The sequence below is a fragment of the Rhipicephalus sanguineus genome, chromosome 10 (assembly GCF_013339695.2).
Source record: "Rhipicephalus sanguineus isolate Rsan-2018 chromosome 10, BIME_Rsan_1.4, whole genome shotgun sequence".
Lineage (NCBI taxonomy): Eukaryota > Metazoa > Arthropoda > Arachnida > Ixodida > Ixodidae > Rhipicephalus > Rhipicephalus sanguineus.
This window is the reverse complement of record NC_051185.1, coordinates 112724257-112750211: the sequence shown is the minus strand read 5'-3', so window position 1 is coordinate 112750211 and position 25955 is coordinate 112724257. Positions and strand designations below refer to the sequence as shown.

The 25955-nt window shown below is 45.0% G+C and overlaps 1 protein-coding gene across 1 annotated transcript; it reads left to right on the top strand.

Annotated features, from left to right (window-relative positions):
• Positions 1 to 529: 529 nt before the first annotated feature.
• Positions 530 to 25142, top strand: LOC119372286 (ribitol-5-phosphate xylosyltransferase 1). Its single transcript, XM_037642762.2, has 6 exons — positions 530 to 843; positions 4326 to 4430; positions 8298 to 8397; positions 10789 to 11097; positions 15194 to 15358; positions 18826 to 25142. The coding sequence occupies exons 1-6, from the start codon at positions 699 to 701 to the stop codon at positions 19247 to 19249; spliced, it is 1248 nt and encodes a 415-aa protein (XP_037498690.1). The 5' UTR covers positions 530 to 698; the 3' UTR covers positions 19250 to 25142.
• Positions 25143 to 25955: the final 813 nt, after the last annotated feature.

The following is a 25955-nucleotide window of genomic DNA, read 5'->3' as shown; positions in this document are numbered from 1 at the left end:
TCGAAAGTTCTTCGCCGGCACTGACAGTCGTCGAGAGGACGGAGCGCACATCCGTGTAGTGTAGCTGGCAAGTAGTCGTCGAGCGATCACTTATGTTCATTTCCGTAAAGCCTGGGCACACAACAACAACGTTTGAAGGCTGTATCTTCCACTGTGGGTATGCGACGACAACACTCTCAGCAGGTCAAGAACAACTCCAAACACTGCATGGTGATGTTGTAAGTCATCAACAAGAGATTGCTGATAAGATTGAACTCCCTCCATGAAATTATTCTTGCTGCTGCCAATGACGATGGAGCTTTTACAGACATCTCACTGCGGGTGCCAAAATTTTTGAAGTAGTTACCTCAATTGTTAACGAACGCACATATAACATAACAACATAATGTGAAAATTGTGCGCAATGACAAAAATATTTATTTCAGCAGTTATTCTGAGTTTACTGAGAAACACTTTTTAAAAATTGTTTTTGTTTTCTCAACCTGGCTCGCTCTGCGACGTTCTGCGCCAATGCAAGCCTAAATTTGAGACATCCAACAATCAGCTGAAGAGCAGAAACTCAGTGATGGCAAACGGGTCGATCCTTCTGCCTGTGTGTCACGCAACGAATTGAAGCAACAAATTTAACTGCAGCTTTTCCTGCGTTCTCTTATGACTACCTCGAGACGTGCATCATCGTCGCCACGCGTGATGACGCCATGGCGATCAGCCTGAGGCGCGTCACTGTTGCCGTGCTCGCAATTTACATCGTGCTGACCTGTTACACTGCCTACGTGCTGATTTCCAAGAACTACAGCTCTAAGCCGAAAGAGAGTGGACGGAAAGGCCCGTCCCGTTTGTCAGGTAGGTCACCCTACACTTGGAGCTCATCACGAAGTTGAAGGGAGCCTGCGTACGCGTCTCGGTGCACGATGAAAACACGTGTAGCGAAACCTCGGAACTGGTGGCAAAGGAGCGCGCCTAATGCCATTTCGCCGTCATTTTCGGCATGCTTGGGCATCAGCAATTGAGATCGTTGGCTGTGCGAGCAGATCGCGCGAAATAACGAGGCTGCTAAGCTCGCTTCGGCACCGCGGAGTTGCGCAACGAAGCACGTGGTATTGTTTTCACACCTCCCGAGCCTCGTTCGTGTTCGCGGGTAAAATTGACGATGCCGGCCGCGCGTAGCGTTTTCTGTCGCCTACAGCGTACTTGCGCCGAAGAAAGATCCCGTGCGTCTGGGAGAATTACCACAATTTATGATATTGGAGCAGACAGCAGTGGGCGATTTGTTTGCTGGGTCATTGCGGCCTGTCTTCACCCTGTTTTGAGCGTACTTAGTGACGGCCGCTCGCCGACTTGGCCTATCTTTGATACCAGCCTCGATGGTGATCGTCAGCCTTAGGGTAAATTAACATGTAGTGAGGCCATGCAGTGGACCTGAAGTAGGCTGATGATGACGATGATCGATTAATTCCCCTCCAAGAACTGCAGCAGTGGCATCTGCCATCACCCATCTATGCCTGCGTCTACTATTTTAGTCCATCTACAAATTTTATGTATAATAAAGCCATGATTACGTCATTCCGTCGTTACATGCCAACCAACGTCACTCTTGTTCTCATGTGCCTATGCACTGCTACTATTCCTAACACCTCCCACCTCCCTCCTTACTTTCGGACGTTTCCCTAAATCCTGCTAGTTGTAAGACCCGCAGCCGCTAAAACTCATGTGCAGGTTGCAGGCATATTTAAACTAACTTGTGCTTCGGGGAATGGCTTATATTAGGTTGGGGCTGTTTATGTATCGTGCTCAGATAAGCTGCAAAGCTCGAGGACGCCAGTGTGATTTTCAGCCATGGCGGCCACATTTCGATGCAGGCGAAATGTCACGACACCCGTGTACAGTGCTCACGGACTGGAAACGCAACCAGTTAGCGCTATGTAATGCATGTGCTTTTGTATCCACCTTACCCAGTGTGTGTCGTATCAGTGTAATTTTGACTTGGACACTTGCATCAGAGCCAACATTACCTTTAGCAGCCAGACTCATAGCAACACGATGCAGTTATCACTAGTGATTGCGCATACCAGTTGTTATAATGAGGGTTTGGTGTCACGTTTCGATCCGTGAGCATAGTACTAAGATTTAGGTGCACATTGAAGAACCCTAGGCAGTCAAAACTAATCCGTTGTCTATCACTCCGTTGTGCTCTCAGCCATGGCTCTGGTGACAGTGATGGTGCTTGGGGCCCTTATATATATATAATAGGGAAAGCTGTTATGAGATCGCAAGAGCCGATTTTGGCACTGTAGTTATATGCCACCACCGCCGCTGGTGTCCGTTACCGTTATCGCGAAAAATAAGGAAAAATGAAATGAGAAAAAACTTCTAGGAACGGATGGGATTTGAACCCAAGCCCTCTGCATGGCAGTCGAGTATTCTACTACAGAGCCACGCTGGTGCTTGAAACTCCTTCACAGAAATACCCTATACAGGTGTCATGTCACTCAAGGAATCGTAGGAAAATCTGTTGCTGGGCCTGTTGGTACATACTCGAAGAAACTAAAAAACCAGCTTACGGATGCGTAAGCTGGTTTTATGGATGTGTAAGCTGGTTCTGCGAGTGTCTGCCGTCTTCTCTTCTTGTGTACGCGTCCGTAAGCTGGTCTTTTAGTTTCTTCAAGGAATCGTGTTAACATATCATCAATTAGAACTAACAGACAAGAAAGCCAAGGAAAGTATAGGGGATGTTATTTTGTAGTAATTATGATGTAAACCTGAAGAAAGTAATGTCAACGAAAAGATGACTGGTTCGGTCCCTGCCAGCGGCAAGTTATCTTTTCGTCCACTTTATTTTCTTTACGTTTACATCATAATTACTACAAAATGACGTCCCCTATAATTTCCTTGGCTGTCTTGTCTGTTAGTTCTAATTAATGTTGTGTCTATCAAAGAGAAACGAGCCGTTAAAGGGGCCCTGCAACACTTGTTGAGCAGGGTCAAAAAGCGCTGCCAATCGGTAGTCGAGGCTCCCGAGAACAGGCGAGCCAAATATTATAGCGAAGCGAGCGGCCTGGAATTTACAATAAATTCTCAAAGTCAGCTCAAAATCGCTCCCTCTTCTCTCGACAAATGATGTATTAGTCCGCAATATATGACGCGATTGTCAGCAGTTCCACCATTGGCTGATGTTATAATCACGATAACACCCCCATTATTACCTTGGTTGTTAATTTTGAGTTCAATAAGTAGATAATATGTATGTTTATATTGTGTTATGCCGTTAAAACACCGAACAAACATTAATATTAGCACCTCCAGTCTCACCGACAGCTCGTCTGCTCGTAGTTGCGTGGTTGCGTTTTCTTCCAGCTTTCGCTGTGACTGTGCTGCATGTTCTGCACAGGCATGGTGATTTTTGTCCTCAAGATTCCGGCGCACAAGGTTGATTGCTAATAGTTTTGACAGGACTGAAAGAGAGGTTATTGCAGCCTCTCTTATCATGAACAGGGTTCAAAATATGTCGGCAAACCATCGATCTGATTAGTAAAGTGTCTTTTCTTGGTAGGTCATTTTCCCTCTGTATCGATATAGCTAAAAGCTTTGTAAACTATTTTACAAAACATTATGATCATGCACGAGTCTGAGCTTTTGCTCTTTCGTTGATGACATTGCTGCATGTCTCGATGGCGTGGTTATGTACATATGCTCCTGTTCGGCTACGAATAAAAATCAGTTGGTTTTTGGCACCCGTCCTGTCTACAGAATTCTTTGTCTTCTTTGCACCTACATGTTTGCATAAGCACGTCACGTAAAACCCCAGCCATTGAATATGGCATTCCTAGCGGTCTTTACACTTTCTGCATAAATCCTGCACTGCATGAAACGAATGTCAATGTGTCAGTGCACTACAAGGATCCTTTGAGGTGACCACTGACATGGCTTAACGACAACAAAAATCTTTTCCCTGTCACATTTCGTTAGAGCTCAATGGTGGCTCTGTGGAAGTAAGTCTTTGTGGAGCTTTATGGGGCTTCCCATTAGCAGGCTTCATAGCCCCACAGTTACTGCATTCCGCAAAGCTGGTGTGTCACCTATCAACTTCAGATAACTTTCATTGTGATTCTACACCCAAGAAATCTACTTAATCATCAGATTGAGATCGACTGAAGACAGTGTTACTGTTACAACAGTGAACACCCACTTTTAACCAATAGCATCTATAATTTAGCCAGAATTATTGTTGCCATTGTCTTTGAAAGATCCTGGCTGCACCACTGGCTCTTGTGAAAGAGGCAAGAAACAGTGTAATAGTGTTCTATGCTTTTATCCTGTGCCACCAGGATCCAAAGAAGGAGCCGAATGGAATCCGTGGGGAGAAGAGCTTAGCCGAAGCAACTCGTCACGTCTGGCCCACACGATTGAGATATGGGGCAAGGCAGCCATAGGTATGACACACCCCTTTGTGACTTTCTGGTATTTGTGCTTAATTAAGATACCATCTGATAGTTATGTACCTGTAACAATACTAATTGCAGTGGCGCAGCCACTGTTTATTGCTAGTGGTGCATGTAGTTGCTCAGATGGCAATTGTAGCTAGGACCTGCTTGTTGTAACAGTGTACGGCTGTCGGCACGCTTAACTCGAACGCTGCGCCGCGTGGTGTCGACGCACTTCAACTGATGCCAGTGCCACCAAACGTTGGAAACGGCATGTTTGCTGCAGCTAACGATAGTTGGAGCGCAGGTCAATTTCACTGGTAAATTTCTGTTTCACTTCTGCCTGACTGGTGGGTCGAATACATTCACTTGGCTGGTCGGTTTTCGCCACATTTCGCTCGTGGCTACATTCGCAAGCGCGCCCATGAAATTCGTTGCCGTATGCTTATCTGGGCAATGAACCACTGCGTGCTAAGCTCACGCACCTTTCGAGCTTGAAATCGCAGCTGCTTCTCAAAAGAAGTGATATATTGGAAAAGCAGAGCAAATGCACGCTGATGGTGTTTGTAAAAGTTTCACAATAAATAAATCTGAAATGCGGTAGTGAATAGTTCACGCATGCAGTGGTTTATTGCCAAGATAAGCATTCGGCAATGAATTTCATAGGCATGCGTTTCAAAGAATTTCATAGCCATGAGCGAAACGTGGCGAAAACGGACCTGCCAAGTGAGTGTATTCGACCTGCCGATCAGGCAGAAGTGAAACATAAATTTACTAGTGCAGTCGACCCGCGCTCCGTCTATCGTTAGCTGCAGCAAACATACCGTGTCCAACACTTGGCGCCGCTGGCATCAGTTGAAGCAGGTCGAGGCCATGCGACGGAGTGTTCAAGTTAAGCGCGCTGACGGCTGTACACTGGGCTCTTGATGTATGTGGTAGTGGTTAAGCTGGTAACCCTCATTGCCATAACTGGACACCAATCAACATGTATATTAAAGGGGAGCTTCGAGTGGGTGATACAGCTGAAACTCGATGTAACAAGGTGATGACCCATTAGAATGCAGCGCTTAAAGAACACAAACACATGGGGTGAGAACGAGGACGAGCGTCCGTTCTCGTTCTCGCCCCATGTGTTTGTGTTCTTTAAAGGGGTCATGAACCACTTTTCCAAGTAATGATCTAATGGCCTCAGTATCGGAGTGTACTGCCTCCCGAATCGATTGCCGCAAAAATTTCTCGAATCCGTCAAGAATCAGCGGAGTTACGGGGGTTTGGCGCACACTCCCAGCGCTTTCTCTCTTTTCTCGTGCCGGCGAGCGCACTGGAAGCTAGACAGGGAGGGATGGCATGGGGGAAGAAGTTACGCCAGCGCGCGTCATGAAACGCGATCGCTCTCCCGCTGTGATTCGCTTGCGCGAGTGCGGCTACCGTGTACTGAGGAGTGCGGCGCCGGCAAGTGGTGGCACCCCGCGGCAAGAAGCGCATCTGATCCGAACGCCGCTCTCGATTTACGTCGGCTATCGGCCAATAAGCATGCTATGTCTCTTGCGACGTACAGCGGACAGACGCCCCGCCCACCGACGAGAGTGAGAACCGGCCTCTGTTTGAAAAGAGGGTGCCTGGGGAAACGGCAACTTCGCGCTCCGCTTGTGGCCATTACGCGGCGCGAACGACTGTAATATTTGGCAGAGCAGTTCATAGCCGTGTCAGCTTTCCGCAGGATGTGTTTTTTCAATCAGCCCAAGGGGTGCTTCATGACCCCTTTAAGTGCTGCATTCTAATGGATCCGTACCAACGAGCTCGCCTCAACACCCTCTTTAGTCAAGGTGATGACTGCACTCGAAATATTTCATTCAGTTGCGAAGTTCATGAAATCGAGAAAGGTATCTTTCCGTCATTTGAACTTCAAAGTTGTAATGTAGCGACACCCAAAAGCCACCGTGGCATTTTATTCGCCGCTAAAATATGCCTGTGTGTATGAAAGGTCCGCAAGGGCAGTCTAGACACCGAGCCTCCCATATTGGGGTGATACATGTGAGGTAGATGTTCACATGAAGCAATGGCAAGCTGCTGATATACAGGGAGAACGAATGCAGTGATTGTGCAAGCAGGCAGAGCAAGGAGGTGATCAGTGCCATCTGTTGCATAAACCATTAAATAACAAAAGCAACCACCTTGTTCCTTCGGGAGCATTTACAGGAGCAACAAACCACAACCGCCCTATCGCCATTTGGTATGTAAAAGTGGTACCAACTGTTAAGTCTGTTGTTCCGTGCATGGACGTGGTGGCATGCAGCCTTGTCAAAATAAAGCTATGGTCATGTCTAGGGCGTCTAGGTGTTTTAACGAGACAGCATTACAGCACATGCCCAAAGAACAACCAGTCTTTGTCAAAATTGGACAGAAATCACTGCATTACTTATTTATTTGTTTCTGGAAAAGCTTCGTTAAATTGTGCTTGGAGCTGTGATAGCTTGCTCATTTCGAGTTTATGACAACGTTGAACTCTGTGGGCTTTAAAAGCGTGCGAACTGGAGCTTGTTGATACAAATTCATAGTAGGAAACAGTCCTGTTTGGTCTCTTGTCTTCGTTGTATCGCACTGTTTTCTGCTATGAAACTCTATGGGTACTTGCCTGGGAATGAAAATCTCTTCATTAGATTGGGAAATTCGTAAAATTGGGTTTCGTTAGATCGAGTTCTAACTGTACCTTCATAGTTAAGGGAGAAAAAATGGAGGGAGGGGTGGCAGAAAATGTAATCTGTAGAGCAACTAATCTGTGGTCTGTTAGATAGAGTGGTTGTCAAGTCATTGTGAATTCAGCCAAGAGTTCCTGAGCATCAGATGGCCTGTTGACAGTGGTGATGACATGCCATGGCTTCAATAGGCTCATAACATCGCTTTTTGTCTCCTGCATCATGGCAGTCATGTATTGTTAAACAAATAAATCGATAAACAAACATGACAAGTCCAAGTACAGATATCTAGAACAACTTTCGTTTTTGAATAAGCATGTGTATGCCAGTGATGAACCACCTATCCAAAATTTGCCCTGCTAGTCAAAAGAACACCCACCACAGCTGTCTAGTGGTTGCGGTGCTCGACTACTGACCCGAAGTTCATGGGATTGAATCCCAGCTGCGGCAGCCGTGTTTCGATGGAGGAGAGATGCTGGAGGCTCATGTGCTTAGATTCAGGTGCATGTTAAGAAACACCAGGTGGTCAAAATTTCCTGAGCCCTCCACTATGGCATCCCTCATAATCATATCATGGTTCTGGGAGGTAAAACCTCAACAATTATTTATTGATTAGCCAAAAGAATTCTATTAGCATTTAATACTTCAAATGTATGAAAAAGATACAGAGTAAACAAGCATTCATTTACTGGGCACTGTATTTATTTATATATTTATTTATTTATATATTTATTTACTTACTCACTTACTTACTCCTCTAATTCAGCAATTGCCAACAGCTGAAGTGCTTTGGCAACAGGTCACTAGTGCACACAACAGCATAAACATAGTATACGTGCACAGGACATCATTTCTATGATATAGGATGTTAAAGCAAACACTACAAGGCTATTAAGGAAATTTTTAAAATGAAAGTACCAGTAAACTCGTGCACGCCTAACATTTTGTGCACCAACTTTACCTATACACTCAATTGAAAATATCCACGTAAGATGAACTGGCATTGTACGCTTTCTGTAGCCAGGTGTACAATGCTGCAAATGCTCTTGCTATTTGACGACAATGGTGATTTGATGAAACAATGTCCAACATGCAGTACTGAGTGGCCCAAAACAGTACTCCTCTAAAATGCTTTTGCTTCTGCGAACCAACAGTTTCTTATGCTGATCACACTGTGCAGGCTTGTATCTATGGGAGCACATCTTCAATGGCAAATTGGAACCAAAGGGAGATGGATCCTGGAGCTATGGCTTCAGAAAGGTCGGCAACCTGAAGTTCAAGTGAGCATCAGAAATGTCTAATTCCTGCGTGACAAACCTTGCAGCATCGTCTTTACTGCATTTTCACTACATGTCGCATCAAAACCTACGTAACTTAAAAGCTACCCCGAGCACAAAGCATAGTGGTCATAAAGGTATGGCTTGTGTAGCACATGAGTAACTGGATAGGGAAGCAAAGTCAATTTCCTGAATTTCCTGAAGCTGCATAAATTAGTATCACAATGAACACATCAGCATAAGCTGTGCATTGTGTCATAGGAAAGATTCCCAGCCAGTGTCATTGTTGTATTTGTAGTGTAGCAGCTTATGTACTCTCTTAGTAAGCATCTGATTCGTGAGCAAATCATAAGCCGAAAAGGAGTTTGTTTCTTACTTGGGGCTTCTCTTTGCGTGCATCGTTCTTTATAGTTGAATGCCTACCTGCGTAGTGTTTAACAAGTACAACCTAGGTAATAATGCCACTGTTGAGGCTGTTGTGACTGCCAAATAGTATTTAGGACTAGGCAACACAAGCATCATGCCAGTTATGCCTGATTTTACACTGTGATCCAGTTCCTTTCAAGCTAAAATTGTATCTCCTTTGCAGTCCTCCCCAACATGTCTTACTTCTAGAAATATCAGCCTCCTATGAGCACACTTTTTCTTTTTTGCCATCACAGCTCTGAGCTTATCTCTTTTGCTACCACGTGTTTTAGTGCGTTGCCTTCTAGACATGCCATATGCTTGATGGATGAATTAACGCAAATTTTTATTGATATTGCCGCGAGTGTCTATTTTTGATGTATTCGGGTTTGACCCGCAAAGACGGTTACCAACACTCGACACAGACCGTGCCGCATGTTTGAGAAGCTTTGAGATTGTAGTAGATCATTTCGTTAAGATTGCGCGCAGGATGCGAATAGTCAAGCTTATTTCAGAGCTTGCGCGACCATCAGTGATAAGGCTGGAAAGTTTGATGCGTAATGTATAAAAGACGGCGCGTCCCAGCAATGATCAGTTTATCGACGGCCAACGCTCTGTTCGCCACATCAGCCTACAGCGTGCATTGCTTGTAATGTGACTTTTCGTTTTCCGGGCACATGTTCGCCCAAATAAAAAGTTTGACACGCCAACTGTTGCCTTTGTCGACGTCACGACCAGGTGACAGTATGATTGATGCAATTTTTGTTTTGACATAGCGAGTTTTTTTTCATATTCTGATTCTGCAAATGGCAATTTTTGTAAACACTCGGTCAAGGAAATTGAATAAAGTCTTGTCAGAGTGATGTAAGGACAAATAAGAATTCATAAACAAACGCTTGTGCAGCATTCAGGAAAACTGAGTGCTTCTGTTTGATTGTGCAGCTTTGCTTCACTTGCAGTGATATGTCTTGCCATTGTCTTTTTGTTTTGTTTTTTCCGGACGTGCTTGTACTATGCGACGTGTTGCTAAGCTCTGCAGTGAATATAAGCGGTTTTCGTGCATTTGGGCATTAACACTGTAATAATGTCATTAGGGATTTGACAGTCTGAATGAATAGATCAATGTCAGGAGCAAATAAAGTGAGCTGCCTAAATCTTACATAACGTAAAGTGTTCCTTGCATAGCACTAAGGTGGGAGACCCAACCTTACAGAGATACTGAAGAAAACTGCCGAGATTTTCAGCCCAGTATAAAGCCCGGGTGCTGAAGTCGGTTTCAGGCAGAAACTAAAGGAAAGTCATGAATTTAATGCATTTTTCACAAACTCCTGCGTCTAGCGGCGGCATTGTAAACTTAAGAAGGTGACGTTTAACCTCTTGCGGTTCGTTGTCGGGCCCTGCCCTACAGTGCAACAGGGCCGCAGCGGTCCGTGGTTGGGCACCGCTGGAAAGTTATTTTGCGGTTGACTCACGAGCGCATTTTCTCACTACGTTGTGCACCATCTGTAAAAAAGTAACCTCCTTTACTTGAGCTTTCAGTCTCTTAGTTTTGGATCGGAACGGAAGGAAGGCGGGAAAGACTGCAAAGGGTTAGCGTCTCCGGAAACAGGCATGCCAACCATGCTGGCCGTCGCCCGCATCTCTTAAGTGGGGCTCTGCTCCCACTATGGTCGCTAGAACCAGTACGAATGGCACCAGCAGAGAACAATGGGTGGGGCACGTCTCAGCACCTTTGTGGAAGATGGGGAGTGAGGTCTAAAGGAGGGGGAATGTGTGCACCTTGCTTCCACCACGGGGACACTTGACACCACGGCCGTTGATGCGCAGCTCCTAATGTGCTCACAATTTTCCAAAAATACAGCAAACTGTTCAAAAATATGTGAAATAAAATCTCTATTGGAAGAGTTGTGTCTTCCATGTGGAATTTCGATTTTTTTGTCATTTTTTCCTATCACTATCTCTTTAACCTTGCTCAAAATTGTATTCTAGGTTTAGGACTGGCCCGTGGATTGTGCCAACGACAGTGCCCCAGGACGTGACGCACGTCGTCCTGGTGCTCAATGGACGGGAGCCAACCAAGGTAACAGCTGCCCGGGCATGGCTGGATGCACTGCCCAGCTTCCGTCGACTCAAGGGAGTCGCCGTGGTCCTGCTGGGAGACGAGGCGTGCTCTGCAAACACTTGGCTGCTGCCGTACCTCAAGTCACATGGTGGCAGGGTGTCGGCTGCATTCATCGTCTACGACACGCCACTGGTGGACGACGTGGAGGTATTCCAGTGGCCCCTGGGTGTTGCCACGTGAGTTTCGCACCCTGTTCTTGAAAGTGTAGCCGGTTACAACGTAAGAAGCTCTACCCACAGAACCACGGCGCATTGTCAATCACCTGTGTGAGAGAGTCGTACAAGCTAGTTTGCTTTCGAACCATAGTTACTTTCTCTGCGCTTATGTAAATACTACCATGCAGATTGAAAACTAAATGTTTGTCATTCCTACCTAAAATACGACCTTTGGCTAAGCATTGTTGTCAAAATCTCTGATGAAGTCTGCTAGGACGTTCATGTTTTCAACTTAAGATCAGCGGCAAGAACATGTGCATATATTGGCACACCAACTATCTGAAACGCAAAAAGTGCTTGACGTAAGCAAATGTGATTGGATGGAACACAAGTTCTCTCTCGGTGATGGCTGTGGGTGAAGCTTGCGTTTATTCTTAGGTTGGAACCAACTGCAGTCTCGTAGCACGTTGATTTAATTAAGCATTAGAAGAAAACTTTTAACATTGATTCCAACGTTTGCAGTGTCATCCGGTGTTAGGACACAGCTTTTTCCAAAAAATTAGTTTAACATGCCTATAACGAACCTCCATACAACGAATTCCTCTATATTACAAAGTTCTTTTATTCCCTGCCGTTACTCCATAGAAGCACATGTATTTGCGACCTCTATGTAACAAAGTGGCAGCAGGAGGCACCCTTTATAGCGAATTTTTGCCGCCGACAACCTAGGGATTTCGCCCCGAATTTTGTCATTTTGGCACGAGCAGGAGCCGCATGCATCTTCTGCGGAACGCGAAGCGGTGGCGGCATGCATGGCGCACTCAAAGCCCCGGCGACTGCAATGCGACAGCGGGCGCTCGTTGTGCACAAGGCAAGCAGGCAGGCCTGCGCCCCTCGTGTCGGCGTTCTTGCCGCTGCGGGCGCATGCACAGCCATGCCTTTCCCCCTCTTCGTTCAGACCTCATCCAGCCGCTCGCGGATGCCACCACGCCGGCTTTATTGAAGGCTTTTGCGTTGACAGCACCACTGTTCAGTTGTTGCAGAAGTCTCTGAAGTGCACTTCATTAATGTGGCACCAGGTGACGCCGCTGAAAAGAAAAAATCCGTCTTTACGCTTCGAGTTTGTGCCATATATGCGGGTTTAGAAGAACAGGAAGTTGGGCGAGTTTGTACTGATCCATGAAGGTACTTAGAAGCACAAAACACGCAAAATACACACAATATATTGGGCTGCGCTGGATATTGAGAGCTGTCTTCCTAAAATTCCGTGGTATCCGTTCATTTTCGATGCCGTGCGTGCGTGCATGGTTTCACTGCCCACGGATGGAGCAGCCCCTGACTACGTACAGCTTTGTGGCCTTTTTTTTTTCCTTTTTTTTTTCGGAGGACTGCGCCATCACTGCTGAGGAGATGTCAGATTGGGTGCCGATGGAGACTGTTTGAGACGACAGATCTTCGGAGGTGGACTCGTCACGCACTTTGCCGTCTTGCACCGCGCCGTGTGTTCGCTAGACCGTGCTCTCCGCGATTAGCTCTGATAACATGACGCTGCATTGCCAAAGCCACTCTCGGAGGCCATGGCTAGACGGTGACAGAGCAGCATTGTATTGATATCCCACGAACATCCAGTATTACCATCCCTCACAAATAAGCAATAGAGCAAAATAACGCAGTTTTTGCCGCTAAATAAATGTTTTGGGTGAGCTCTGCCTTCAGTTGCCCTTTTGTTTAATTTGTGTATTTCTTTTCCGATCGTGCTGAAACTACATATAACAAAAATCTGTCAGCACCACAACCACATGCTGGCAACGGTGACATTCGCCAGCCACATCCCTTGATAACCCGGCAGTGACTGTGCTGATGTCATCAGACAAACCACTATAAAAACCACTTCTTTGAATAAAGCTTTGTTTGTTCTTTGCCAGCTGCTTGTCAAGACTTCACTGAGGGTCCGTTCAATTACCGTATTTACTGAAATGTAACGCGAGTTTTTTCCAGATTTTTGCTACCTAAAGCTTATCCTCGCGTTACAATCAAATACCAAAATTACTTTTTCTTCCTGGATGCAATGAAAAGTCACCCCTCTCATTACAGTCGTGGTCGCATTACGCTGGAGTAAATGCAGTAAGCAGGTGCAGCCAAATATATCTGAGCGAACAAGAGTTTGCAGCCAATAAATAATGCGTTTGCTTGCCAAGAAAGTTCTCCAATTTACTGAATTAACAAGCTTTTACAATACGATGGTGCTTCGCTTATATATGCGGAAATCATGCAGGCTGTTTGAATAATATGTGCTATTCTTTTTATTGCAATGGCAATTTTATGGACACTCTCGGCAGATTTTCGCCGTCGCCATCATGTCCTGGATATGTATATGTATGTATGTATATAAAAAAGGCACAAAGAAAAATAAAGCAGAAGAAAAAAAACTTCCGAAGCATTCCACCGGGGATTCGAACCAGTGACCCCTCGCTCCCCAACGCGCTGCGTTAGACAACTCAACCATGCGCCATGCACGCGCCGGCTAAATAACAGCGAGCTATTTATATACATCATTTACCGCTGGTGGTATGCAGATCTCAGTGGAGCTTGAGCGGGTTTGCTATCATGGAACGCTCCTACATTTTCTTTCAGTTTGAAAACTGCCCTTGAGACACGCACAACGAATTGGCCCCTTTCTGTACCCACTTGTGATGTGGAACAAAAAAAAAAAAAACACCGGGCACACCTTGTGTCAGATTCTCCGTGTGGAAGGAGACGAAGAGGGGTCATTGCACACGCCGCAGTTTAAAAGAAAAAGAAATATCTAAGAGCATCTGATTCTTCCTTGTCAACACTTACAGCACGTTGCTCAAGCACAAAGACGTAACAATTGTGACAGTTGTTAGTTCACGCTTGCTCTGTGCATGCCTGTGTGTTCTTTTCGGGTGTCCTTCTTTTGTGCTTGAGCGGCGCGCTGCAAGTATCAAGCTGCTTGTCGTTCTTCATGTGACATTCCAATTTCTTGCTATCGCATTCATTGCTTCGCCCTTGTGACGAAACTGTGACCTTTTTTTTTTTCACAACTACGTCAAACTGTGTGGAGAGCAGCATTCTTTAAAGAAATTGCACGGTGGCTGCAGCTATAACGTATTAAAGTCACGGTGAAAACCGCGGTGCCCACAGAAGTTAAGCTTTTTTTTCGTATTTTTCTTAAGCATAACATTGTAGCCATGGAACTGAGGAAAGAAGTGGAAAAAATAAATAAAGGCACCACAGTTTTTTCTTGTGAGGTTGTAGTATCCGTCGCCAAACTATTAGAAAAGAGCACCACTTGGTTATCATTATCATCAGTTTCTGTCTGAGAGGTCTTGGCAGTCTAGAAGCAGCCACTGCTTCAGGTTTCCAGTCACAATTTCTCTATTGTATGCATCTGATTAGGTATGTTGTGATCGTTGTTTTTGTGTTTGCTTCGAGCACACCAGAAGGTAGAGGCAGCACTGTGCCATGCTTGAAGGTGCTTGCTATGTTGAGTACAAAGAGACTGACTGCAGTGAACCAGCCATGATGCTGGTCAAACTGTCAGAATATTATGACAGTGCATCATAAAATGAGGCCTTAAATAACTGCGAGTGAAGTGCTGTCCTAAGGTTTTCTGAACCTTAGGACAGCATCACTTGCAAGTTTAATTAGGTATGCTAGAATTTGCAGCTCATAAAACTTATGTTCATCGAAATTTAGTTTTGTGCATGAATTCGACGTTTCACACTGAATCTACAAGTGTCCTTAATTACCTTTCGTCATTCTGACAAACGTAAAACTAGATGTCTTATCCACAGGTGCTTCTTACATCTCAATTTTTTCCACAAAAACTCGCGGAATGTAGGTGTGCGTCTTATACAAAGGCGCAAGCGTTGTGATTCGGAAACTAGATTCATCGGATGTCTGGTTTTTATTTTTTTTTAATGCAACTCTGTCTTCGTTGGGACAACTTCAAACCTAATGCTGCCACAGAGCTGAACGCTTGCTTCAATAGAAAAGAGCTTGTTTATCAGCGAACCCACAAACAAACATCCACTTTCTAACAAGCTGGGTCATTTGTGAAAAGTGAGTGCTCATTTAACTGTGCTTTTTGTAGGTACCGTGGCTTTCCCAAGGCCCCCAGCACACTCCTGGCATCCGAGGGTCAACGCCCTTATCCATGCAACTTTGTGGGCACCGTCTATCCAGGATCGTCACGTGAAGAGCTGTTGCGTGTCCTGGGTGACCGTGGTGCCCCCTGCTACCTAAACACCCGCAATGAGTGAGCAGGCATCACTTCCCATTCTGCCACGAAATCAGAAAGAGAGGCCATTGTTCTGTGCTTTTTTTTTTTTGCTCCCAGGATGGCTCCTTGCAGTGTTTTATGGGAGTGAAGATGCCAAAATCGGACGGTATCCTGACACGAAACTGACTAAAGCTTGAGCTTTGCGTGCTTGCAAGGAATGCTGTGACGAATTTTGACAGTGAACAGACGACTTAAAGCTCAAGTTTAGAAATGAAGAGCGGCTCCTTTTTTAGACTTAAAGTGATAACCACTAGCGAAAACGTCAAATGAAAGCTGCAAAAGGTATGACGTTGGAAATGTGTACGGCGAATATGATGACTGTGGCCACATGTAGTATGAAAACATTTTGGCATCCTATGCAAAGCGACAAAAAACAAAATGGTTTTCCACCTCCACTTGCTGGCTGGTGCCTATGTTCCCCCAACACTGATACTGGTGACGACATGGTTTCACTGCCGGGAGACACAGCTGTGAGTTTCGGTAGAACGCGTGCCGCAGAGCGGAGGCGAACGTGCTAAACGTAGCAAACGGCAGATTAGTTTGCCAACGTTGCCGCTTTGATACTCTTCGTCACATTGCTGTCACGTGATTACTCAATTATGTCGCCACACAGGCAATTTCTACCTCTTGACGGGAGGTTTTGAAATATTCGTTCGAAGCTTTTATTGTCTATACTCCTTTAAGTAAGGGTGTGCAAATATTCTAAACTTCAAATATTTGATTAGAAAAGCTTGGTATTGGCTTCGATTTGAAAGACACTTTTACTGTTTGAAATATTCGAATGCCCTGAAGTTTTAAAACATATTCAAAACGTGTTTTTAGGGCACTGAAATGACATTAAAAATATTTTATCGGCTGAGATGGTATATAGCTTTGCAGAAGTAATGCTCATTTTACCAGCCCCGCCCATCTGAAATGAACGTACAAAAAGCAAAAGCCCGACGACGGTTCTAAGCGCTCCGAGGTCAATTGTGGCACTATTCATATCTGAAAATGTTCGATTTGATCCTGCATTTCATTATTTGTATTTGATTAAAAGTTGAAAATCTGATATTCACGTACCTCTTTCACAAGCATTTATTTAAATTGTCGCTTGATTGATTGCAATGAAATTGGACTTTTGGCTAAATTAGTCTTAAATTGGTCCTTAATGAGTTGTTAATGCTACTTATTCATAGTCTTGAACAAATATCAATTTATTTGGTTTAAGTCAAAGCGAATTATTTTGTGTGTAGTTGTGCAGTGCGCATAAAAGCTTAATTTAACACACTTGCCAGATTATGACAGAGCTAAAGAAAGCTGCAGTTTCAACTGAGGCCCAAACCATTCATAACGATACCAATGTATTAGGCGACTACACAACATTTTATCAGCAGTCTTTATTGCAGCAAACATCTGCTCGCTAAGTAAATGTCACATGCACGTAGCCCAACACAAGCCGATGTCACCCTGCAATTCATAACACTCACTGCCAGTGCTGGCAGGTTGAACAGCACAGACGTAAGCAAGCAAACGTATGGTGTCTTTGAAAACCTTGAAACTATGCAAGCTTCATCACTGCACCTGGTGTTGGAGGCTGAAGCATTAGAGGTAGGGATGGGGGAATAGTAAATTTCAGGTTTGAAGCGAATCCGAAGCGAATAGTAGTGATTTGGTCGAATAATTTCGAATCAAATAGTTCGAATAGTATATAGCACATATTATTAAGAAAAATGAGCATTTTTTCATGACCCTTGCACAATATTTTTAAGGATTGGAACTAGGTATGAGTGAATGTCACTTTTTTGGTTTGAAATGAAGTGGAAGCAGCCTTGAATAGTATCAACATTTGAATAGCAGTAGAGTGCTAGTTACAAGTGGTGCAATACGTGACAATTTAAAAATTACAATACTTAGCACATATAAGCCCATATAACACGCTTTTAAACTTAAAAGAATATGTACATTTAACCTTGAAGTGTGGCTTTGCGGCAGTGCAGATTTCTCCTGAATGGGTTGTTTCACGGCACAGCAACCAGACGCTACAGTGAAACCACCTTTACAGGGCGTTATGTGCGGTCAAATGTATACATGTATTCGTTCATTTCGAATACTTCGAAATTTCGAATAATCTAAATTCGTATCGAAGCAAATTCGAATACTTTAATATTCGTTCGAATATTCGAAACACCCGAATATTCGCTCATTTCTAATTAGAGGCATCAGATAGGCATGGCCGGAATTGCCAGAGAAGGAGGCAGCCGTTCGTTTGCACCCCCCACCCTTCAATACGGTGCACCTGTCTGAATTACACCCTCCTTTCCCGTTCTCATGGGCATGGAGATTGTGTGCACACTTTCCATGCACTCACAGAGCACCATGCGCAGGACGTGAGGGGTGTTACCGCGTTTGGACTTGAGTATAAACACTGTGTTAGCGATTTTGCACACAATAGTAACAAGTGATGCAATGGAGATCGCTGGACACGTTATTCAAAGGTCGCAGGTTTGGTCCCTGCCCGCGGCAAGTTATCTTTTCGTCCCCTTTTCTTTCTTCAGCATTTACCTTACATTTACTACTAATAACATCCCCTATACTTGCCTTGGCAGTATTGTCTGTTAGTGCTCATTAATATTCTGTATAACAAAGAAAAACGAGCCCTTAAGATTTCCACTTCTTTCCTTAATGGAGATCGCTGTCGCTCAAGTCTGTCACTTGCTGATGAAAGAACATGCGAGCCATACCTATGGGCAATGTGACCAGGTGGCAACACAAAACGCCATGTCAGCTGCTACGGTTCGTAAACCTAGCTACCTATACATACAGGGGACTTGGGCACTACATGTGTGCTGCAACATGGCTTTATTGTATTATGCAGCCATTGAATTTGTACATTGCAGGTTTATTTATCTACTTTTACATTCTGTAGCCCTGTTGGGGCTATCACAGAAGTGTGGATCATACATCACACATCAAGCGCAGACAAAAGGTCACGATACAGCAATGCACAAACACCTCCTGATGAAGAATTTTGTTGTTCAGTTGTTGAGGGAAAAAGCTGTGTTTGAACATGTAATTTCTAGTTTGAAGTGTTAAAAGATTTAGCTTGTGAGAGCTACAAGTACGGGAAGGATCAGTGAATTTGGTACATTTGTGTAAACAAGTGAGGTGTGACGAGTTAATCAGACAGTGCAGAAACTTTAAACATTTAGTGTGGCGACATGTTGACAAAGGGCTAAGATTAAGACTAGAAAGGTCAGAGGAAGGCAAAAAATATCTGTCATATCTACGACATATGAAACGAATACACAGTTATTCAGGCCACAGGGAAAGGTACAAAATGGATTTGCTTGACAAATGGTTCGACGTTCATATTGTGTATGGTTCATCGAGTGTTGCTGCACTGGGCTAGTAAGTGGCATTGTGATTTGCTGTTGTAAACCACACATTCCTGTTTCTGACAGGTGGCGGCCGCTGGAAACCAAGGAGTCTCTTGAGTCGTATCTCTTGGCTCTCAAGCTGAGTGACGTCACACTGAACCCGGCAGGCAAGAACCCCGAATGCTACCGCATTTACGAGGCGCTAGAGTTTGGCTCGCTGCCCGTGCTGGAGGACCGGACGGTGTCGCCCGGTTGCGCTCGCGCAGACGACGCCAACGGAACCTTTCGTCTACTCAAGAAGCACAAGGCACCACTCGTGTTTGTTAAAAACTGGACGCTGGAATTGATGCCCATTCTGGAGAAAGAGATCGGCATGAAACCCCAGGAGCGGGTGGACAGAAGGCAGGCCATAGTGTCCTGGTATTCATCTTTCAAGCGTGCCATGAGAGACAGGTTCGTGCGTGTGCTGACAGACAAGTTCTTCGGCGAGGAGATCAAGGACACATGACGAACGTTGATGATGCGCAGCATCTACGACGCACTTAGGACAATGGTTTTATCCTGGTGATGCACGTGATGGCGTGTGAAATGATGCATAGCATCATACACAGCCCGAGGTCTGCAGCTTCGTCATGGTAACGGACGTTGCAATAGATCAGACTGCAACGGTGATGGAGTACAGTGCCAAGCATGACTCTGTGTTCAGCACGGCGCTACGTGTTCAGTTTTTCAGTGAGAACTCAGCATTGCAGCTGTCATCTCAGTGCCAAGACACGAAATACATCCGCAGACCGTCATTACATCTGCCTAAAGCTTTTGCCATAAGTCGTGCATGTCTTCCATGACAAAGAATTCAGTGTATGTGCACAGCTCCGGTGAAAGTGTCGACAAAGTGATCCAAGTACAAGTTGTCTGTGGAAATCATAAAGTGTGGGGAAGCTTCGCTTCGTAGGAGAAAGTGATGATTGTTCGCCCCATGCTACATGGTGAGCTTGAACAAGTGATTACTGCATTTCAAAAGAGACTTCTAGTTTCTGTATTGAGAATTTAGTTGCCTGCAGGTGGCCATGAACCTCAATGTATGCAAAGTGTACACGTACATTATCTTAGCTACTGAAAGCATCAGTGATACTCTATCCCTGTCAAATGTCTATATCATCTGCAACTTTTTAGCTAGTCTTGCGTGCTGTAGAAGGCCAGTGATTATCCATTGTTCAGAAGTATCATCCCATTGTGATGTGGACAGAATACACTACTGCTTATTATTCATACTGTGAGAAAGCAGCTGAATGAGATACAAGTGGTTGAGTTGAAGAAAGGCATCAGCACATTCCTCGAAGAAATTGTGCATGGAGGTACAAGCAAGTAAAAGTGTGCCCCTGTCAATGCCTCCATTATATGGCTGTGTGGAGAAGGTCCTGTGGCACTCCTGACATTTCAGACTTTTGGATAGATGTCGCCAGCAACATAGTCCATTTACATTTTACAGAGACTGCACATATACATGGGGCATGTGTGTACGTGAGAGCGATGCAATAAGTACTTAAGTTCTTGATGCATTACAGTGGAATCAAAATAATATGAATGACCTGTACGGTATGCCAGGTTACATGGGCTGGAAAAGGTGTTCTTTACTCAAAAAACTAGCCTGAGAAGTTAGTGTGTATTTAACGAGAATACATGTAGACACCATGCTTGAGGATGTGACAACATTAATTTTTAATGTGTAAGCATTTCTATGCCGACTCAACAAGAAATCTTTGTGTCTGTCCCTCTGTCACATAAGACAAATGGCTACAGTAAAAGCTTGTTTATTCGAACTTGAAGGGGACTATAAAATTGTAGTAATTAAAAGGAGTTTGAGTTAGCCGGTGGCTGCTACAATGAATGGACATCACGCCACACTGAGTGGGCAGAACCCAAAGAAGCCACCTCTGGACTCATCGCAAATTAGGAACTACTACACATTTGTGGCAGGTGATTTCATGGAGCTCTAACAGCAAAGAGAATTAATTGGTCAGCCAGTGATACACCAGAAACAAGCGCAGACATGCATTCATGCAAGCAGTTAGCCTTAATGTCAAAATATGTAATGCTATTTATGCTCCCAAAACACGTTTATTTACATGGCAGAGTTAACGCAATCAAAATGAAAAGTAATCAGTAATCTGTATTTGCTTGCGTTCTGTCGCGACTCCATGAGCATCGCTTGCAGCTTGCCCAAGAGCTCCAGCGCAGCGTCCGAATTCTTATCTGCTGAGAAATGCTGCTGTTTCCTTGTTTTGAATCTCTAGTAAATTTTGCTTGGTTTGGTTTTGCAACACATTGTGATCACTCGGCCGAATTCTGCGAGGATCAATGAAAGCTAGGGGCTCCCAGTTCAAATTAATCGTTGTGGATACTGACAGGTTCAAATTATCGGGAGTTTGTCCCCATAGAAATACACAGGGCTGTGCTGGGAGCAGGGTGGCAGTTCGAATTAACCGATTTCAAATTAACGAGCATTTACTGTATAGTAAAGAAGTCATTGTACAAAGTAAAGCTTTTTGGCAGTGCTGGGTTTTGAAGCCAAGGCCCCATGCTCTGAAGGCGAGTGTCTTACTCGTTGGGCTCAATACCCATGCTCGCAGAATGTCAGTATATCAGAAGTGTATGAATTCATAGTACTGACAACGCAGAACAAATGTAAAGGGTGTGGGAGACAGCCACGTCTCTGCAGTCTCAGCCTGAAGCCACGTCCAGCTGAGGCCCAGCTGTGGCACACGTGCCACACAGAATGTGTGCACGTTGTCCTCTCATCTTTTTTTTTTCTACAGCGTTTCTCAGGCAGCCATCTCCACTCTGCCCCTCCCTCTTTGGAGATGATGGCACTGGCCTGTGGCAGCCTCCTGCATCCGCACCCCCAATGGCAGCGAAACCTTGGGAGTTGGTGCACTGAGTGAGGATTCAGCGAGGCACGCAACATTCAAGACACCAACGTCTTGCAAGAGTTGGCAGCTTCTAAACCTAGCAGGCTTCTCGGATATACGTGGCAAAGATGTGACAGACCTGGTAGTGCAGCTTCCGGCTTGAGCTCTTTGAGGCACCTGTGCATCCGAAAATGTCGGAGGAGGCAGCAGCAGAAGACGCTGCTGCTGCTGATTCATTGATATCCTCGATCGTGCAGTCAAGAATGGCACCATTGTTTTCATCATGACATGCTATTCGTGCTTGTCATTCGTTTGGGTTGCAAATCTAGCAGAGCTTGTGCATTGATAGCTGAATCTGGTTTCTTCTATCATCACCTTCTTGAGCTGGGACATCCTCGCTGACACAGGCAGTTCAATATTGTCGCAGGAATGTGCATTGAACATGTCACAGAATCATCCTCTTCCTCCTCCATTTCTATGTCTTCCTGCTCTCACTTCCTCCGCAGTGCTGACACTGCATCCTGGACTGTCCCATTTCTCACCGGCAAGCTTCCATTTCTTGGGCTTGCTCTTTCAGTCTGTCTCGTCCTCCATGCCCGACTCTTTGTCACTGCTATCTGTGTCTTTTGTGTCAGCATCCTTGTTCTCTGTGTTTTTGTTAGTGTCCTCGATTCTGGCGAGCACAATAACAAAGATGTCCCTGTGATGAGCGGTCTTGCAGTGTTTCTCTCATGTTTGTTGAGTAAGCCTGGGCACCCTCCAGATGCACCCGTTGTAATCTGCCAGCCACTTCAGCTGTTCCCAGTTGTCATAGTTGCTGTTGCATTTGGCGGTCATGTCAGTCGCTTGAGATGCACACCACTCCTGGTGCCTTCCAGCAGGCCTGGATGTGTTCTGGGTCGCCTGGAGGATGCAGCCGAAATGGTGGCCCTCAAATGCAAGGGATCGTCCATTGCCCTGTATTGCTCACCAGCTCTACTGGCAAGGATTTTCACACAGCCAGACAGCGCTTATTCACAAGCAACAGAACATGCAACGTGGCCTCCTCCATGAACGCTGTCTTTCCCGGAAAGCAGCCCGGGCACCACGTTGGAGGCGTCAGTGTGGGAGACTGTCGCATCTCCCACACTGGTGCTCTATCAGTAAGGCATCCTTTGCAGGTGCCTCCTCTTGACGTCCTGATGCGGCTTCTAGTGCCACCACTGAACTTATGCAGAAGCGTCTGGCCTACCTTCCCTTATACTGCACACCTGAAGTGGCTAGCCAGCCTTAGTGCAGTGACATGCCTCTGAGTAGGTGGCTGCTACCTCTCGCTGCCTGCTAGGTGCACGTTCCTCAGCGAGGTCACAGAGGGGCAACCCGGTGTTCATCTGAACCCTTGGGCCTGCAGGATCGTGGAAAACCTTGAAACGTTTAGGGCCCTTAGGTGCCTGTTATTCCTCACACTCGGAGCTGCACAACCTGGCCTGTTGCATCTTTGCCAGGTACATCTGAGAAGCCTGCTAGATTTAGGAGCCGTGGGCTCCTCAAAGATCTTGGCATCTCACACGTTGTCTGCACCCTAAATCCTCACTTGGTGCACCAGTTCCTAAGGCTTCAATGCTGGCCACTGCGGGCCTGTACCATTGCCTCTGCAGAGGGAGGGGCAGTGTGGGGATGGCTGTCAGAGGAACACTGAGGTGGAGAATAGAAAAAAACACAGCATATCCACAGGGTGAATGATGATGAGTGGGGCGAAGCTCCGGAGGGAATCATCGGTAAACCGTGAAACTCTTCCGTGAAATTCGCCCAGTACATCATATAAAGAGTGAAACACCGTGTATATATTAAACATCAAACTTTTATTGTACTGTTGTTTTACGTGGTTCCTTCATTATCACCGCTTTGTGATCGGTGAAATGCAGGAAAAGTGTCCGCTCCCGAGCGAAAGAGAAAGCGCGCCAAGAGCGAGCGCGACTCCGAACGAAAGAGAAAGCGCGCCAAGAGCGACCGCGTTCCCCGCTCGCCCTGTGAGAATTAACGGCAAGGCTAGAGGGAAGACATGACGCGCGTAGCGTTCCTCTTCGCGTTCCACGATGCGAGGTCGGTAGCACGCCCAACGAAAGCCAACAGAACACAATTGTGCAAGTGCTCCGGCTTTGCATCGCCTGCACATAAAGCGTCCCAAAACCAAACATCTTGCTCAAGGTGTGCTTTGCGTTTTTCTTAGAAATAATTTATCATGTACATTAAGACGAAAAGGTGAAAGCTCACTAGAGTATATCGCCCGCAAAGTATGTCTTTTAGTGTGATTAAATCAAGGAACACTACGAGATTGTCTAAATTATCATATCTAGTGAATTGCTCATCTAGTGAGCAATTCATTAAACTAGCGCTGGCTACATACATACTACTAATACTACTACAGAGGAGGGAACGACCCACACCCTAAGGAGCTTCGCCCCTAAAAGGATGAAGTGTGTGTGTGATGCGTGGCATGTGTTGGTTGCAGCCCTGCCTGGAGGCTGGCAGACGTTACTGGGCGTCACAGGCATGGCTGTCTTGGACCAACCGCTGAGACCAAGACTGTATAGACATGGCTATCTCTCACAAGAGAGAATTATTGGGAGTTAGCACTCATGTGTTTCACTTTTTGCCATCTCCGCTTATCGTGGCTTCATAAAGCTATCTTAAAATGCACGTGAAGCTTCCGATGGCGTCTTTTTGATTTGAGGACTGATTCACATGCACCCTCCTGTTCAGTGTGCATGCAACATGAACAAGCTGCCAGTCATGGAATCCTGCGAGCTATTTAGCCACTACATTTCTAGAAGCAAGCTCTTCGAGTTGACAACCACATGTACTCATATTAAGACAAGATTTTTGTCTGCGGCTACCAATACAAAATATTAGATTTTGGTCAGCTACCTTGAAATACTGACTGTAGGAGTGGTTAACTTCTTGTAAATATGTGCACCGACCCTTATAAATAGTAATGCGTCTTGGAAAGACACTGTGGAACAGCAAGCATTTGAGGGTATGACTGCAGACGACTGCAAATTTTCTTCAGTGTCTAGTAACTGCGTCTAGTAGCAGTCAGCAAGTGGGCCATTTTAGACATTTCCACAGACCGGTGACTTCCGTCTTTTATAAAGAAGGGCTGTACCCCGATCCATTCCTTGCAATGAGTTTCTCTTAAATAGATTGCACGGGGACAGTGACGTACACAGGTGGTTGACCTAGTTGTGCGTTTTGGTGAGGGTGGCATGCATTGTGTGAATTATGAATCTGTTTGTCTTTTTGATAATGAATTGTGTTTTTTCAATGCATTCCTGCAATGAATGCTTGAGTTGTGGGTGCACGTTTTTGTATATATGTATATAAGACCCTGCTCTGTAAATAAAGATTTGAAGTATCTGTCATACACGTTTTATGCATTGTATTTTTTATGTGTTACTATCCTCATTTATAAGGGGAATTATCCAGCATATGAGGAGGTGTTGTAAACTCGAGCTCTGAGTCTTTCAGGACAGTCCCAACAGTGCTACTAAATAAAACATATTTGCAAAGCCACTTGCACTTTGGCACATACAGGCATTGAACTACAGCTAAAAAGTGTTGCAGTTTGAAAGCTTTATTCCGTTGCAATCAAAACTAATTTCTCCTTGCTGCAAAGCATTTTAATAGGCTTTTTGGCAACTTTGTACATTAATTTCACCTATTTATAGCGTTATAGTGGGCTTTAAAGTAACTCAGCAAAGTTTTAAACTGCGCAAAGAAGACGAGACGAAAATAGGAACACATATGCACACACAAGTGCAGTGTGTCCGTATGTGTTCCTGTTTTCATCCTGTCTTCTTCGTGCAGTTTAAAACTTTGCTGAATCCATGAACCAACTGGCCCATCAACATGCCTTGCTTTAAAATAACATGTATATTTCTAATCTTTTTTTAAGTGAAGCAGGTTTTAATACACCATTTGCATACAATAAAAGTACATTCAGTATGGTTTGTGTGTGTGTAGCATCCTGCGTCACACCACAGACCAACTTCGCATGTATACATCTCAATGAAAAAAAAACAGTGCAAGAAATACACAAGCAAAGAAAACGTCGTTTGGTTGCTTGCTTGTCTGCATCTTCTTTGCAATGTTTTCATTAACATGCATACTTAATATCCCGTGCAAATGCTGTGCAGTGATCGATTTTTTATGCAAGGCTATTGCTTAATTTTTACTGTTATCTGCAAGGTGCTATGGTGCTAGATCTGATAGCATGCATCTCTGCTCAATGAGTCACCTTAGAAATTTATAGTCTCCCTACCATAT

What these genes read in the sequence shown, in the direction of transcription:
- LOC119372286 (XM_037642762.2), top strand. Translation starts at nt 699, where the DNA reads ATGGCGATCAGCCTGAGGCGCGTCACTGTTGCCGTGCTCGCAATTTAC. An exon ending in ATGGGGCAAGGCAGCCATAG is followed by an intron (nt 4,431 to 8,297) that starts GTATGACACACC and finishes CACACTGTGCAG; the next exon opens with GCTTGTATCTATGGGAGCAC. An exon ending in GTCGGCAACCTGAAGTTCAA is followed by an intron (nt 8,398 to 10,788) that starts GTGAGCATCAGA and finishes ATTGTATTCTAG; the next exon opens with GTTTAGGACTGGCCCGTGGA.